This window comes from Meleagris gallopavo, chromosome 1, assembly GCF_905368555.1.
Source record: "Meleagris gallopavo chromosome 1, MGAL_WU_HG_1.1, whole genome shotgun sequence".
In the NCBI taxonomy this organism is placed as follows: domain Eukaryota; kingdom Metazoa; phylum Chordata; class Aves; order Galliformes; family Phasianidae; genus Meleagris; species Meleagris gallopavo.
This window is the reverse complement of record NC_139404.1, coordinates 119,655,243-119,669,856: the sequence shown is the minus strand read 5'-3', so window position 1 is coordinate 119,669,856 and position 14,614 is coordinate 119,655,243. Positions and strand designations below refer to the sequence as shown.

The 14,614-nt window shown below is 41.8% G+C and overlaps 1 protein-coding gene across 1 annotated transcript in view; it reads left to right on the top strand.

Moving 5' to 3' along the window:
• The first annotated feature begins 681 nt into the window (after positions 1-681).
• GRPR (gastrin releasing peptide receptor) overlaps positions 682-14,614 on the top strand; it is a 28,338-nt gene continuing 14,405 nt past the window's right edge. Inside the window, exon 1 of the mRNA XM_010725418.4 lies at positions 682-1,910. Within this exon, the coding sequence (XP_010723720.2) occupies positions 1,492-1,910 (419 nt within the window). The 5' untranslated portion in view covers positions 682-1,491. The remainder of the gene's footprint in view (positions 1,911-14,614) is intronic.

Sequence of the window (14,614 nt, the reverse complement as noted above, 5' to 3'; positions counted from 1 at the left end):
ACGCTTTTATTGTCTTTTGTCTGACTCAAACCATCTCCCCCTCACTCCCAAGCCATTCGAGCTATGGATAAAACATACTTTTGCCTGCAAAAGTGAGCACTTGCACGGGGAAATATAAAGTACAGCTTCATTTAATTCTGCAGGCTGGTTTCCAAATTAACTGTATTTCTCTGCAGTCCTGAAAGTCCTTGTATTTAACCATGAATCGCCTATCTGTTATATAGCAGTAAGGCATCAGTGCTGGTTATATCTTAATTAAGCTCTAAGAAAGCATTTTCAGACTGTTACAACTGAGTAAGTTTCTCTCTGCTGTGTTACCTACAGTTGTGGGTATGGTGGGCGCCCCGTAAGTAGTGATGATTGCACCGAATGGTAAACTTTGTCCTTTGTTATTGTTGTCTCCAAATTAAAACATAAACTAAAAGCGTGCAGAGTTCAGGCTTCCTTGGCTAACTCCAGGTGCACAGTGCTAATACTCATTTGCTTATTTTAACTATATTGCTGATTTTATCTTAATTGGCTTTATTCAGCTCCTTTGCCCTGGGGGATGAATTTGGCTCCTTATCACTATGCTCCTTCACTAGAACAACGAATACCAGAGTACAAACAAAGCCCGATCTCACTTAAGAGGGCAGAATTGCTTTTCTAATCACATCATCCACTGCACGGAATAAACGAAGCTTTGCTTGAGGCGTCTCACGATGTGACAGAGAGCAGAGTTTTTGGGGTGTTTTGTTGTTGTTGTTGTTGTTTGTTTGTTTGTTTTTTCCTTTCCATCTAAAGAGTTAACGGAGGTTTTCTTTCCCCGTGTTACTCCTACCAGGCAGTGATGGGATCGTCCAGTAGGTGGCTGGCATTCCCCGGCGCTGCTCCCGCGGAATGAGTGCGCTCGTGTCAGCCAGCCCGCTCTCATCATGGGAAGCCGGGGGGGAATTGACGTCCGGAAGATCCTGCCTATAGGGTCGGAGCCGTCGGAGGAGAGGTGCTTTTCCCTCACTTTAAATCCGGCTGTGGAGTGCAAGAACTGAGAGCTGCAAGAGTCGGGGAATGCAGCGTGACGGCTGCTACCAAAAGTTCTCGCTGGTTGTAATTTCTTATTTCAGACTCTGCTCTGCTCGGCAGAGCTGAAGCTGGGAATTTAGCTAGCCTTCTTGTTGAAAATGCCTCCCACTGACTGGTCTCTGGGTGTGATAACCAGCCTGCCGGAGCTGAGGAACAGCTAACAGTGAGGCACGGCAATGAGGAAAAAGCAAGTTCCAGGATTCAGACTCTGCTAGTAGATGTTCTCCTTTCAGTTTACAGAAACAGTACTGTTGAGCAATGTGTGGAGGTTTTTTGTTCTATTTATTTTTTATACGTGTCACAAGGTGATATGACTTTTAAACTCTTACGACTGTTTAAAGCAACCAAGCAGCGGCAAAATTAAAGGAAAAAAAAATTTTTTGAGGATTTTCAAAGAAAGTCGTCTTCCGAAAAGAGGAAAGTAGGGCAATGGCATCTGGAGAGTGCCTGCTGCTGGATCTGGAAACTGATAACTTCATCCTCTACAACATCTCTGCCAACCAGAGCGCAAATGTCTCCGTCCTCAGTGATGAGTGGTTCTACCCAGCCTTCCTCTACGCCATCCCCACCATTTACGGGATCATCATTTTGATAGGCCTTATCGGTAACATCACTTTGATTAAGATCTTCTGTACTGTGAAATCCATGAGAAACGTCCCCAATTTGTTCATCTCCAGCCTGGCTCTGGGAGACTTGTTGCTGTTAGTGACCTGTGTGCCTGTGGATGCCAGCAGGTACCTTGCTGATGAGTGGCTATTTGGCAGGATCGGATGTAAGCTTATTCCCTTCATACAGCTCACTTCTGTAGGGGTGTCGGTCTTCACTCTCACTGCTCTCTCAGCTGACAGGTAAGCTTTCTGCTGCAGCCTTCATTTTCTAAAATGCACAATTATGAATGGATATTTTCAGGTGAAGTTGCTTGTAACAGGCATTGTTAATCTAGCGTTGGACAAAGAGCAACTTCACTTAATTTCAGGTGCTTGTGAGCACAAAACTTGAGGAGTTTGTGAATGCAGGTAACTTTTTCTAGGTTAAACTAAATGTTTGTGCAGTTTAACAAATAGACCAACTTAAAATAACACCAAGAGTGGGTCAAGCCCAGGGAGAGAGAGCAGCAATTCATGAAGCTGAACTGAAAGATAGCGCTGTCAAAAAGATAATTGATCCATATTTCATGAAGTGTAAAGGCACTGCAGCAGCAATTTGAAGTGTAGTTAGAGTTAATTCTTTCTAGTGTCTTACTTCCTTACGGCTAATCACAAATGAGGCAGTATTTCATGAAATCCGTTCAAAGTATTCAAGCCGATGCCTGAAGTCAGGGATCTCAGTTTGCTGCAGTCAGTACATTTCTCTCTATTAAATGTTTTACTGCTTGGTCAATTATAATTGGTCTGCTTTGGAAACTTTGTCTTCCAATAAAGTTTGGTGAAAATAACATGCAATAACTGCTGCTTTAGATCGTATGAAGGAAGTTCCATTTCTGCAGGTGTTACACTTCTAATAATCCATCTCTGTTTTGGATTTCTGTGAGGATCTGTAAAATTATCTCAGAGCATTCAGATTTAAATTCAAAAGACTTTGAATCTGAATATTGTTTTGAAGCATTAAGCCTTGCTTTCCAAAAAGAGTGTAGGTACTTACAGGACTGTTGTCTTTTATAGGAACTCCTGTGCCCATCAGAGAGGACAGGACATCTTATTCCTAGTATTGGTAATTCAGAAGAGACTGTGGAATGCAGTGTGACTATGTTAAACTTAGGAAATCTCACAGAATTAGTAATATTTCTGGTGAGAGAGAGATCCTTATAATTTTGTTGTGCTCAAAAAGTCCTGAGGACAGTTTCTGAGTCCACAAAGAAGTGGAAATAGCCTTGTGTTAAGCAGTGCCTTGTATGCTGTGCTGTCTCTCTCAGCCTTCTACTTCAAAATAACAGGTACCTTATGCTCAGTTTTCAGGGTAGTTTCAGTATAATGTATGGGGTTTCAATGAAAACAGATCACTGTGTTTCAGACACACAGAACAGCCAATATGCTTTCTAGCCGCAGCAGCTCAACTCCTCCATGATAATGTATAAAAATAATACTGTCTGCCCCAGTAGCAGATGGCAAACATGGCAATGTACAGATAGAAGCCTTCAGAACACTTACTGTGAAAGTGTTGGCAAAATGGGAAAACTGCACAAACTCTCAAGTAAAGAATCACCTGCACTTCGTGACAGCTGAAACCTCACCTGTTCTAAAGAAAACTGTAGGAAAACCATAAGTGTTTCTCCAAGAAACTCATCTTTCCAGAGGAGTCCTCTAAATTGTTCCAAAAAGCGTCGAGAAAAGAGATATGTATCATAAAGGCGATTATATTAGGGAGATTTGTTGCTGATTATGCACTACATAATGTAAATACTGCAGATGCTTTTACTGGGCAGCACTTAAATGGTGGTTTTTTACCTGAAACAAATCAGCAACACAAGAAAGAGCAGCTATGGAAGTGTAGGTTTTGGTGACCTTAAATTCTCAACTTCAGCTTAATCTGAATAGTGTTAACTCTCATGCTGCACTGGGGGGGGGGGGAAGAAAAAGTTACAGCATTTTTCATGCCACTTGACCATAATGGAATAGTCATGTGTGAAAGAAGACTTTGTGTTCTCACTTTCAAGTGATCATTTTACTGTCTTTGAATGCATTTGTTGTCCAGTTAGAAGGAGATAATAAAAATCCTACCTTTATTATGTCTATGAATCTTAACTGCTGCTCACTGAACCACAAATAGATCTTATCTGTGTTTACTGAAGCCTTTGTTTTGTTATATTAACAGCAGTGCTGGAATAATTTTCTTAAAGAATAATGTGGTCTACATTTTGTCAGCTCACATATCAATATTCTATTTTTATTTTATGGAAACTCTCACCCTGAACTCTGAGACCCAATATTAATCATGTCAGAATCATTAAGAAAATAAAATGTACAGGGAAAACTTCCAAGATGTAAGTTGGCTGTGAGCAGCATGATGCCTGCCTGGGTCTCTGCAGGGGCAATCAGCACTGAGGCAAAGCGATGCTGACCCTGGAGCCTGTAGCAGTTCTGTAGCAGACCACATCTGAGGTAAGATGTGGCCTTGCAAGTGGAGTGCTGGCCAGCTCAGCCCTGCAGGGAAATGTCTGTAGAAGCCAACAGGTACAGTGGTGAGATCAGAATAGAAGAAGGAATCAGGAGTCCAGCATGTGACACTGTTCAGACACAGCTCATTTCCCTTGGCTTTTTCTGTCTGAAGTGAGGAGCCCCTCCAGGGTAGCCAGCAAGATGTCTCTTGTCCATGGAGAAAGATATCTCCAGAGACAAGTTGAATCACTGTGTTGCGATCTCTCCCTTTCTCCATGGGGATAGAGGAAACCTTCCTGTTTAGCATGGATTAGGTGCCTATATGTGAGGAGGCTAGAGATTTGGCAACTCGTAAATGGAAATGTGTAAAGAAAAGCACTGGAGTGTGATGCAAGTGTTCCCAAAGAGGTGACCATTGAAACACAGTATGAAAATCAATGGGTAAATGTGTTGAGCAAATACATGATGGGGGAGAGGAGTGAGATGAAACCATGTTGGTTGCTTTGGATCCCCTTCTGAAGTTGAGGGGCCTCATTTTAGTACACTGTGCTCAGCCCACACCATAGGTTGAAGGATGTACCTTCCTAAGGTAGACTTTCGCTCTTTCCATCTCCAGTTCATCATGCATTAGGTAGGGTCAATAACACCAAATCTATCAACTCTTGATGACTGTAGAGGCTGAGTTCAGTGTCAGCCTCCATCACAGAGTACCCACAGCAGCTCAGTGGTTTGACCAGCCACGACCCAGAGGTTACGCAGAGGATTGGTTGCTCATTTGCAAACCTTTCTCAATGAAAACTCTATCTGCATTTACAGGAGCTGTGGGAGCTGCCTTCAGGACTTTTCCTTTGAGCCTGACAAATTCACCAAGCAGCCAGGGCAGGGTTAAGTGCTGTGATGTCCATACAGCCACCTTCCAGGCAACAGGGCTGAGCAACAAAGCAAGGAAACAAATAGTTACGCTTGTGTATGTGGGTCTATGTGCTTTACACGGGCTCCAGATGATGCTGACAGGGGAATTACATCTGTCTGAGCAGCTCTTCTGCTCTGTCAGGACAGCAGATTTCTTTAGCTGCACTTCATCCCTGCAAAGAGGGAGCACGAGTTGGCTTCCAGCCCTACTCCTGGATGTAAAGGGAGGTACAGAAGTGCACAAGCAGTCACACCTGGGCTGCAAGCCCATGCAGGAAAGCTGGCTCAGCAAGTGGCAGGAAATTAAGGAAAATCTTTGCACAGTAAGAGGAAAAGTGGCCCATTTAATTACCCTTGTCATGGTAGATGTCTCTATTTAATTGACTGTTTCTCACATGACTGACAGAGTTTAGGCATTTGCATTTAAATTACCCAAGCTGTCAGGCACCGATCATACTTGCCCACTGTTTCACTGAGATAGTAAAAAAAAATCGAAACGCCACAGCGTTCACGCAGTGAAGCCTTCCTGAAGTAATGCTGTTTTTACAAGCACACAGCAGCGTGTGTAAAGCATAATTGGAGTTTTCAAGTGGAATCTTTAGTTTAAGCACCTCAGATTATCCAGATTTTAATGCTGGAAAACTGCAGGAATACCTGCTGCCTGAAGCTGCTGCCAGCCAGTCAGAGGAGAGAGTAGCATTTAGTATGGGGAGATACATGGGATGGCATCACAAACTGATGTCAGGTGGCATACCTTGCAGAGACAAGCTGCAGGCAGCAGGAGTTGCAATAGTGGGGGAGCTCCAAGAAATGGAATGAGGACATTAATAATGATAACGACTTTTGGAAATGTTGCCCTCAGTGCTGGGATGCAGGGATCGATGCAGGGTTGCAGTGGCGCTTCCCACTGCCCTGCGTCCCTGGGAGTGGATCACAGCTGAAACCACCTGATGTTGCTCTGAACATATACATCAGTTTGTTTATGTAAGAAATAAAAACCCACACAACGCTTTCCCTCAAAAAAAATAACGGTAGTGGAAGGAAAGAAACAGCTCCAGGATTTCTAGAAAGATGTTTCTGAATATACAAAAACTTTGCTTGTGGACTCAGCCTTTTTCTGCTTTGGATGTCTCCAGCTCCCACCTTTAATAATTTGTACAATTCCAGTGAACAAGTAGTGTCTATATGTAAGGCCATTTGTTCTATTTATATCTCCCCAAAAGGGAGATTAGGTGTGCTACCTTAGAATAAAGCTATGGAAAGCCAAACTGATTTCATGTTGTTGATAGGATGAGAAGTAAAGGCCTTAAGTTGCACCAGGGAAAATTCAGATTCAATATTAGGAAACATTTATTCTCAGAAAGAGTAGTGAGGCAGTGGCACAGGCTGCCCAGAGAGGTGGTGGAGTCACCGGCCCTGGAAGTGTTCAAGAAATGTTTAGGTGTGACACAGAGGGACATGGTTAGTGGGCATGATGTGATGGGTTGGTGGTTGGACTACATGATCTTTCTGGTCTTTTCCAATTCTAATGATTCCATGACTCTACTTTGGGGCAATTTACTTCTGTTGCAGTTTATTTTGCAGCCTCAGGGTGGTTTTAAAATGGTGACTGAGAAAGTCAATCTCTGAATGACCAGCACAAACCTCAGTGTGCTCAGTGCAGATAAGGAGAATGATACCCCTGTATGCATATTTTGGATCCACTGATATGAGCTTACCCAGAACATCAGTCCTCCCAAATCAGAGAAGAAATCCTGAGGGGCTTTGACTGCCATCCCCAAGACTTCCCTCTCAGTGAAGCACTGGGAGGCACCACTGGATCCATGCTGCTGGCATGGTGGCCCTGCCACTGCTCTTCCTGAGCTGATGGCAGAAGGTTTGCTCAGAGACACATGTATTGTTCAGATGTGGAGTCCTCAGTACAAGAGAGACATAGACCTGTTGGAATGCATCCAGAGGAGGGCCACAAAAATGATCCAAGGGATGGAACACCTACAAGGACAGACTGAGTGAGGTGGGGCTGTTCAACCTGGAGAAGAGAAGGCTCTAGGGTGACCTGATAGTGGCTTTCAGTTTCTAAAGGGGAGCTACAGGAAAGAAGGGAACAGGCACTTTATCAGGGTCTATGGTAATAGAACAAGGAGAAATGATTTCTAGCTTGAAGAAGGTATATACAGGTTAGATATAAGGAAGGGGTCTTTTACAGTGAGGGTGGTGAGGCACTGGCAGAGGTTGCCCAGAGATGTGGTTGATGCCCTGTCCCTGAAGACTTTCAAGGCGAGGCTGGATCAGGCCCTGGGCATCCTGATATAGCTGTGGTGTCCCTATTCATTGCAGGGGAGTTGGACTAGATGGCCTTTAAAGGTCCTATCCAACTCTAAGGATTCTGTGATTCTATCTCTTTCAGCCAATGCACAAAGTCTTAAATCCTGTGTTGCTGGCCACTATGTCAATACAATATAAACACTGTCAACACTCTTGGTTTTAGCCCTCATTTCCTAAGCTCCTGCATCCATCTGTACCAAGAGAAACAGATCAACAGCACAAACTTTCTGAGTACCTTGATTAGCCAGAGCAGATGGCTAAAACACAATATATGCAATTCTATAACCAGGAATTAGAGCTCCTATTCATATCAGTGAACTGGCACACAAATCCGAGGCTAGAGTCAGTAATAATGTGTTGGAGAGTGTCAACATTTAAGCAGTCAAGAGGAAGAAAATTTGGATTGCCTATTGTTTACATTTCAGTAAAATCTGAAATCCCCAATCAGTTGTCATGGTCTCATAGTACGAGGTGCTGTACACACCGTTAGCAAGGAGAGCAACTGGACACAGAGAATGTGCCATCAGCCTTCCCATCAGCATAGGCATTTGTACTTGGTGTTCAGACGTGAGAACAGTCTGGCCAAAAAAAGCAGAAGAGAGTTCAGCTGAAAAAGCTGGCCTGTGTAGCGAAGTGAAACATCCTACAGCTGCTTTGCTTGCAGACAGCCTTTGCAATAACCTGTTTTCTTCTTATTTTGAGAAGTGTCTTGAGAGAGAACCCAGATCCCCCATGGATTGCCTCTCACCAGTTCCACACCCACCTGCCTAGTTCACTCACACCATGTGGGTCACCAGGCGTTGTGAGGTCCTGTCCAAGCTTCTCTCTGCAACAGGCTCTTTGCTTTGCCCTTGTATCATCTGATCAGTTCAAATAGGGAATTTCAGTTTCCTGAAACCAACCCATGCCTTGGGCAGAAATGCAGGTGTTGCCTGGACCCCTGCATCAGGGGTCATCCAAGAGGCATCCAGTGCTACCATATTTGTGTGCTGTACAGAAAGGCAGAAAGCTGGAGTCAGTCGCAGAAAATTACCTTCTCAACCCCAGGCAAGGGATCAATTTAACCAGAATGCAGAAATCTGCCAAGTATCAAAGTGAAAAGCACTGCCAGATCTCTATCAATCCTGTCCTTGCTTGCCCTCTGCCTATAGACTACGCAGCTCTGTAGGAAGGCAGGAAAGAAGACAGCACCATGGCATCCTGAGAGCCCAAACTATTTCTTTGTACCTCCAAACAGCTCTGAAGCATGAGATTTAGTCATGGCTGTTCAAATGATACAGAAGAGCCAGAGTGGCAGGAACTGGGCCAGCACTGATAGCTCCAGCCAACCAGTTCAGCTGCTCTTCTCGCCCTTACCAGCACACAGAGGCTTCTGCACATATAATAGCATTTGGATTAAAACAGATCATCTCAGTGACACTGCAAAACTTTATAATTATTCTATCAAAAAGTCCCTTTTCCCTGTCATTGCTCTCCAATATTGTTATTCTCATTGCTTAGAAATTGTTGTATTTCAAATATAAATTTGTCTGACCTCTCACTATTGTGCCTTTCTCAGTAGGATGGAAATATCCCTTGCTTCTGCTTATTTTTTCACATGAAAATACCTTCATGTGGTGATCAAGGCTCCTTGGGAGACATCATTCAGCTAGACTAATTTAAAGCTATGTTCTCTAATTGCATTTCCTTTTCAGAGAGACTGTTCAAAATGCTTCCTGGTGTTTGACATAGAATCAAAGAATTATAGAATCATAGAATGCTAAATCACTGAACCATTAAATCATAGAATGGTTTGGATAAGAAGGGACCTTAAAGCCCTGGTGGGCTGCCCTCCACCAGCTCAGGCTGCCCAAGGCCCCATCCAACATGGCCTTGAACGCCTCCAGGGATGGGGCATCCACATCCTTCTTAAAAGCATATAGTAACACAGACAGACCATTCAGCATGGTCCTATAGTGCTGGAGGTACCAAAGGCACTATCACTTCCATGATACTATTAACTTACAACAGCAGTCAAAAATAGTAGTGGACCACTTAGCCCTACGATGGCTAAGCATACATAAAAAGTTCATGAAAGTTAATAAGGAGGTGATGGTCTCTTAGACATTTGTCATTGCCAAGGCCACAGAAAGGACAGAAGCATTATATAAGCATAACTCACTGCTTTTTACTCTCTAGTTCATGTGCTGATTGCACTAAAGTCTTGACACCATGAGAATGGTGTGGAACACTTCATTTTGTCATGTGAAAAAGAAGCACTCCAAAGTCGTGGTCTTCTCTTCCCTGGAAAAGATTCTCTTTTTTTTTTTCTTTTTTTTTTTTTTTCCTGCAGTTTGTTGGGTTTTTTTGTTGTTGCTGTTGTTGTTTTTGCCACAATCTGCTCACTTGAGTGTTTTATACACTATTTCGCACTCGTAGGAGTTAAAATGGCTTCTGTTAGAATGTGGCTGTTTATCCCAATGACTCTGAAATATTTCTTTTACAGTCTGGTTAACAACTGTGCCATCTGCAGACTTTCCCAGCAGAGGTTTTATAGTGTGCTCAGGGCACCTGATAAACATAATAAATAGCACTGCAGCTAGAGCACCTTCTCAGAACCCAGAATAGAAATGGTTCCACTCACTGTTACTGTCCTACTGGCATAATTGGTGACCCACTGAGGTGATCCTTGTGCTCTAGGTCCCCACCAGCTGCAGCTCCCCTGTCTTCAACCTGTACATCCATTTTTAACCCTTGTTGCATAGAGGGTGGCAGAGATTGTAAAGGCATGTGGGAGGGTGCACAATGTAAACCAGTGCTTCAATTCTTGGAAATTTCTACAATTTTTCAAGATTTGTAAAAAATTTTAGCACCAGTTGTTCCCCAGCTCTTTCCTTTATTACTCCTAGGTGAAAATTATTCAAGCCTGCTGGTGTGAAAATGTTTTATGCTGGCAGATGTTGGCTCACATCTTCTTTAATACAGCTGGTGACTTTTCTACTACAACTGTAGCTCTGCACACATGCTGCAAACACCTCCTCCACATTTTGTCTTAAATACCTAGCGATTTCCTCTCACCCTGTCTCCATAAGTGTTCATATCTTCACCATTTAATGATTTTTTTTGTTCCTGGTGTATTTAAAAATGTGCATTTGTCTGTTACACAGTGACCTTTGATATTTTGTTGGCTCCTCCAGCTTTCCTTATCAGACACCGACATTTTTAAACTCCAATATTTGCTGTCATTTACTTTTGCTTTTTTTCCCATCTGCTCTATATTGATTTTTTTTAATTACTTCTTTAAGGTTTTAGTGCAACTCCTCATTTTCTCTCACTCAGGGCAGTTTTTTGCCCTTAGCAGTTTTCTCAGAGCAAGGTGGGGGTGAGAAGGAAGGTTAGGGTCAGCTACTGATGTATCATCAGTATCATCCACTTTACTTTTTCATTTCCAGACTGTTGTACCAACAACTACTTTTATAGGCGGGAAGCCTGCTTCTCTTTTTATTTATTTATTTATTTATTTTTAATGTACTTTTTCCACAAGACAAAGATAAGCACACCATGGCTGCTATAGGGTCAGGAACTGTTAATTTGTATAGGTCAGTTATGCAGTCTGCTTTCTCTGTCAGAACAAAGTGCAATATTGATTCATTGCACATCACAAGCAGGACTTTTGGAACTGAGAAACTGCCATTTTTAGAAACTCCAGTAAAATTCTGTAGCAGGAACAGAGAGATATCCAGCAATTACCCTATATATATACACATATATGTATTTTTAAGAGGCTATACTTTGGGTTACATTTTGTACTTCTGGGAGAAATAAGACTGATTGTCTCAGCCCTCCCTCAAATGGCACATCTCACATACAATTGCATGCATGTAGGCTGGTGCCACTGAAATGTTTGACTTGGGACCAAGATTTCATTTGGAGGCTTGACTGAGGATCACCTGCAGGGAAAATAGGTGCAAAGGTATCTTTCTAAGAAGGACAGCATTGCCCAGGGACACTCACTATTTTCTTCAGTGATCTTTACATCCTTTTTTTTTTTCCATTTGTATGGTTAATTTTTGAAATACTTTGTGTTCTAGCCTGTCATGATTAAGAATAACACAGTCATTATTTAACAATTAGTATGTAAGTTTTCTTACTTGCAAGGTGTAGTGCAATTTAAAGTTCTGTAAAATACTTCATCCTAATGGAGACCTCAGTCATTCCTGGATTGAAATTCCCATTCATTCAGATTTCAGACTGATGTAGGAGTGTACAGGTATATGGATTAAAATTTGAACACACATTTAAATAGTAAGAACTACACCACTTTCATCACTGCATCTGGTTTCTTTCCATTTCAATGTAGTTAATGGGAAGAGAAAGGAAACGGACTGTACCTGCTAATGCATGTAAGTCCATCAGAGATGTCTTTGTGCCTGTGTGCAATTTACTTAAGTTTTTAATAACAAGTGTTCAGTCATGCATAATAATGATAAATTTACTAAGTTTACAGAAAGCAGATAGACCTGAAATAGATTGCCAGAGTGTGCTGATGGGTTGGATAGTCCAGAAACCTTGTGGATTTCTACAATTATTTCTCTTCAGAGCTATAAATATTCGTAGTATTCATGGTGGAAACAATAAGAAAGTCTGGGACATTACGTTTCTCATAAACTTCTTCTAATATTTATTAAGACTTTTTCATGGTTTTCAAAGTCAAACTTTGCTCTCAACAAGGCTCCATATAGTTCATTTGTGCAGTCTTTGCATAGCGTCAACTTTTTCTCTTTAGCTTGAGTCTTTTTTACATGGTAATTGAGCCAGTCCTGCATATTATGTGAACAAATCAATAATGTAATACTAGCAGAACATAATTACAGATTTTCAGTGAGGTTTTCATTCAGTCTGTTTGTAGGCCAAGACCAGATCAAGGCGCACATGGTAAGCTTAAAAATAGGAACAGATGAACTGTGAACTGTACAAGATTTCTCCCTCTTCCATTTAAAAATGGGAACAGAAGAAATCTGGGGGTGTGCTGACCAAGAGGCAGGTCTTCTGTCTCCCATCATTACAATAGCAATTGGTTGCAATTTCAGGAGCTCATTTTGTAGAGCTGGGAAGAACTCAATGTTTTTACTTCAGAGTAATTTACATGACTGTTTTTCTAAGGCTTCAGTCCATTCCAACTAATCCTTGCTTTTTATTGAAGTTTTAGGTTCACATTTGCCCAGCTTCTCAAATAGAGCTTATTTTAAACATATCCAAAAGTTTGTAAGTGGCTTTCTGCCTTCAGAGAAAAACGTGGAGTGGTCTGAAATACAGCTAATCTTTCTGTCAGCCTGCTGCAATCTATGCAGTGTGGTTGGCAGTGAAGCAGAAGCAGGCCAGGTTTTTGAAAGTTCATTGGAACAATTTTCAGTGCGTTTCTTTCCTAAATGGTGATGAAAATTTAGGAGTAGGAGCCAAGAGCTCCTAATAGGTGATGCTATTTACAGAAAAAGTTCCTTGATTCTAAGGTACTCCTGCTAACCTGTTTTGGAGGGACACTGTCCCATATGTGTAAGGAGGATATGGAGGATTATTTTCTCTTTATATATTTCTTGCAAGTGTATTTGCAGAGTCACAAGGTCCTGCTGCATGCAATATGACTTCATATTTGCCTTGGAAGGGATGTCACCAGGAACACCTCCTGCAGTTACTCACTTGTATGAAGAGCTACCTGTGCTGCCATGAGGGAGGAAGAATTTTTCCCCACTACCACTGTCAGCAACTGCAGTCCCATGCTACATTTAAAGATGCCTCAGAAAGTGACATCTCCAAGGTTAAAGAAAGCTGCTTTGTTTGCATCCCATACTTTCCAGGTGTACAGTGAGGGATGTTATATGGAACATTCATATTAGTTTTAATTGCTTATGTAAGGGAAGGGGGAAAACATTTAAACAAAGCAATCATAGAAGAGGAAAGCAAGCTAATGCTGCAACAACACCATCTTCTCCACATAGCATGAAGGCACCTCCCTAGAAAGAAAGTGAGACATAAGGAGTTCATTAATTTAAAATCCAAAGGAAGCCTCCCATTTTCCTTCTGTTATTTGTTGTTTTAATTTAATTTTCGTAGCTGTTGTAGCAGGCAGCAAGTAAGTTTATAGAATCATAGAATCACAGATTATTGTGAGTTGGAAGAGACCCACAAGGATCATCAAGTCCAACTCCTGGCTTCACACAGGACCATTAGAAATTCAAACCGTATTTCTGAGAGCTGTGTCCAAACTTTTCTTGAACTCTGTTACTTGGGGCCATGCCCACTGCCCTGGAATCTTATTCCATGCCCACTGCCCTCTAGTGCAGAACTTATTAATTGGTGAAGGTGGAAAGAAAAAAACATGAAGGTTGCATTGGAGGTGACATTTTGGGGATAAGATCCTTACTCCTCCAGAGTAAGAGAAAAAGCGGTCTTCATATCTGCATGTTTAGGAATATACTGGCAATATGACTTTGAAGGCAAAGGTTATTCATACTTCAGCTGGTGTGCATTTTCTTGTCTCAGCTGTGGAGCACAGAGGTGGCTAGTGCACTTTGTGCCAGCAGAGAAGCTGCATCTAGGAAACCTTAACATCACTTTGGACCTTTACCTTTTTCACGATGAAGATATTTCTGTGTTTAAATTTGAAGTTGTGGCTTTGGGACTAACTGTACATTATTAACCAATGTTTTCATAGTCAAAGTTTCAGAGTACATTACATGGTGTTAACATCGGTAACGTTATTACTAACACAATGATAATGACACCGTATTTCAGTTTCTGTGACTTATTAACCTCAATGGGAAAGGTACTTATGACTGAAAAACCTTGTGCAAGTGCCACATTTAGGTGGTTTATTGTCACTTCAGTAGTCTCAACTGTGAGAAAAAAAAATGTTCAAGGAGCTCAGAAGAGATCCTAAGAGATATGTATAAGATATTTTTCAGCATTGTATGGTGAGGCATGCACTGGCACAGTTTTAAATTCTAGCTGTTAAAGAAAATTCACAAAAGTTAAAAATTGGATTGTTGGGATTAGATTAAGAAGTGATCATGCATTATATGTCATTGAATTCTTTCAATAAATATGCTGTACCAGAGCAACTTTCACTTTTAAAGTACTATTGGTCCAAACCTCTCCACCCATCTGGTGGAGATGTCATTTTGCAGTAAGGAGTGATGGATTTACACAAGCCCAAGCCCTTTCCATAACTTGGGTCACTGCAC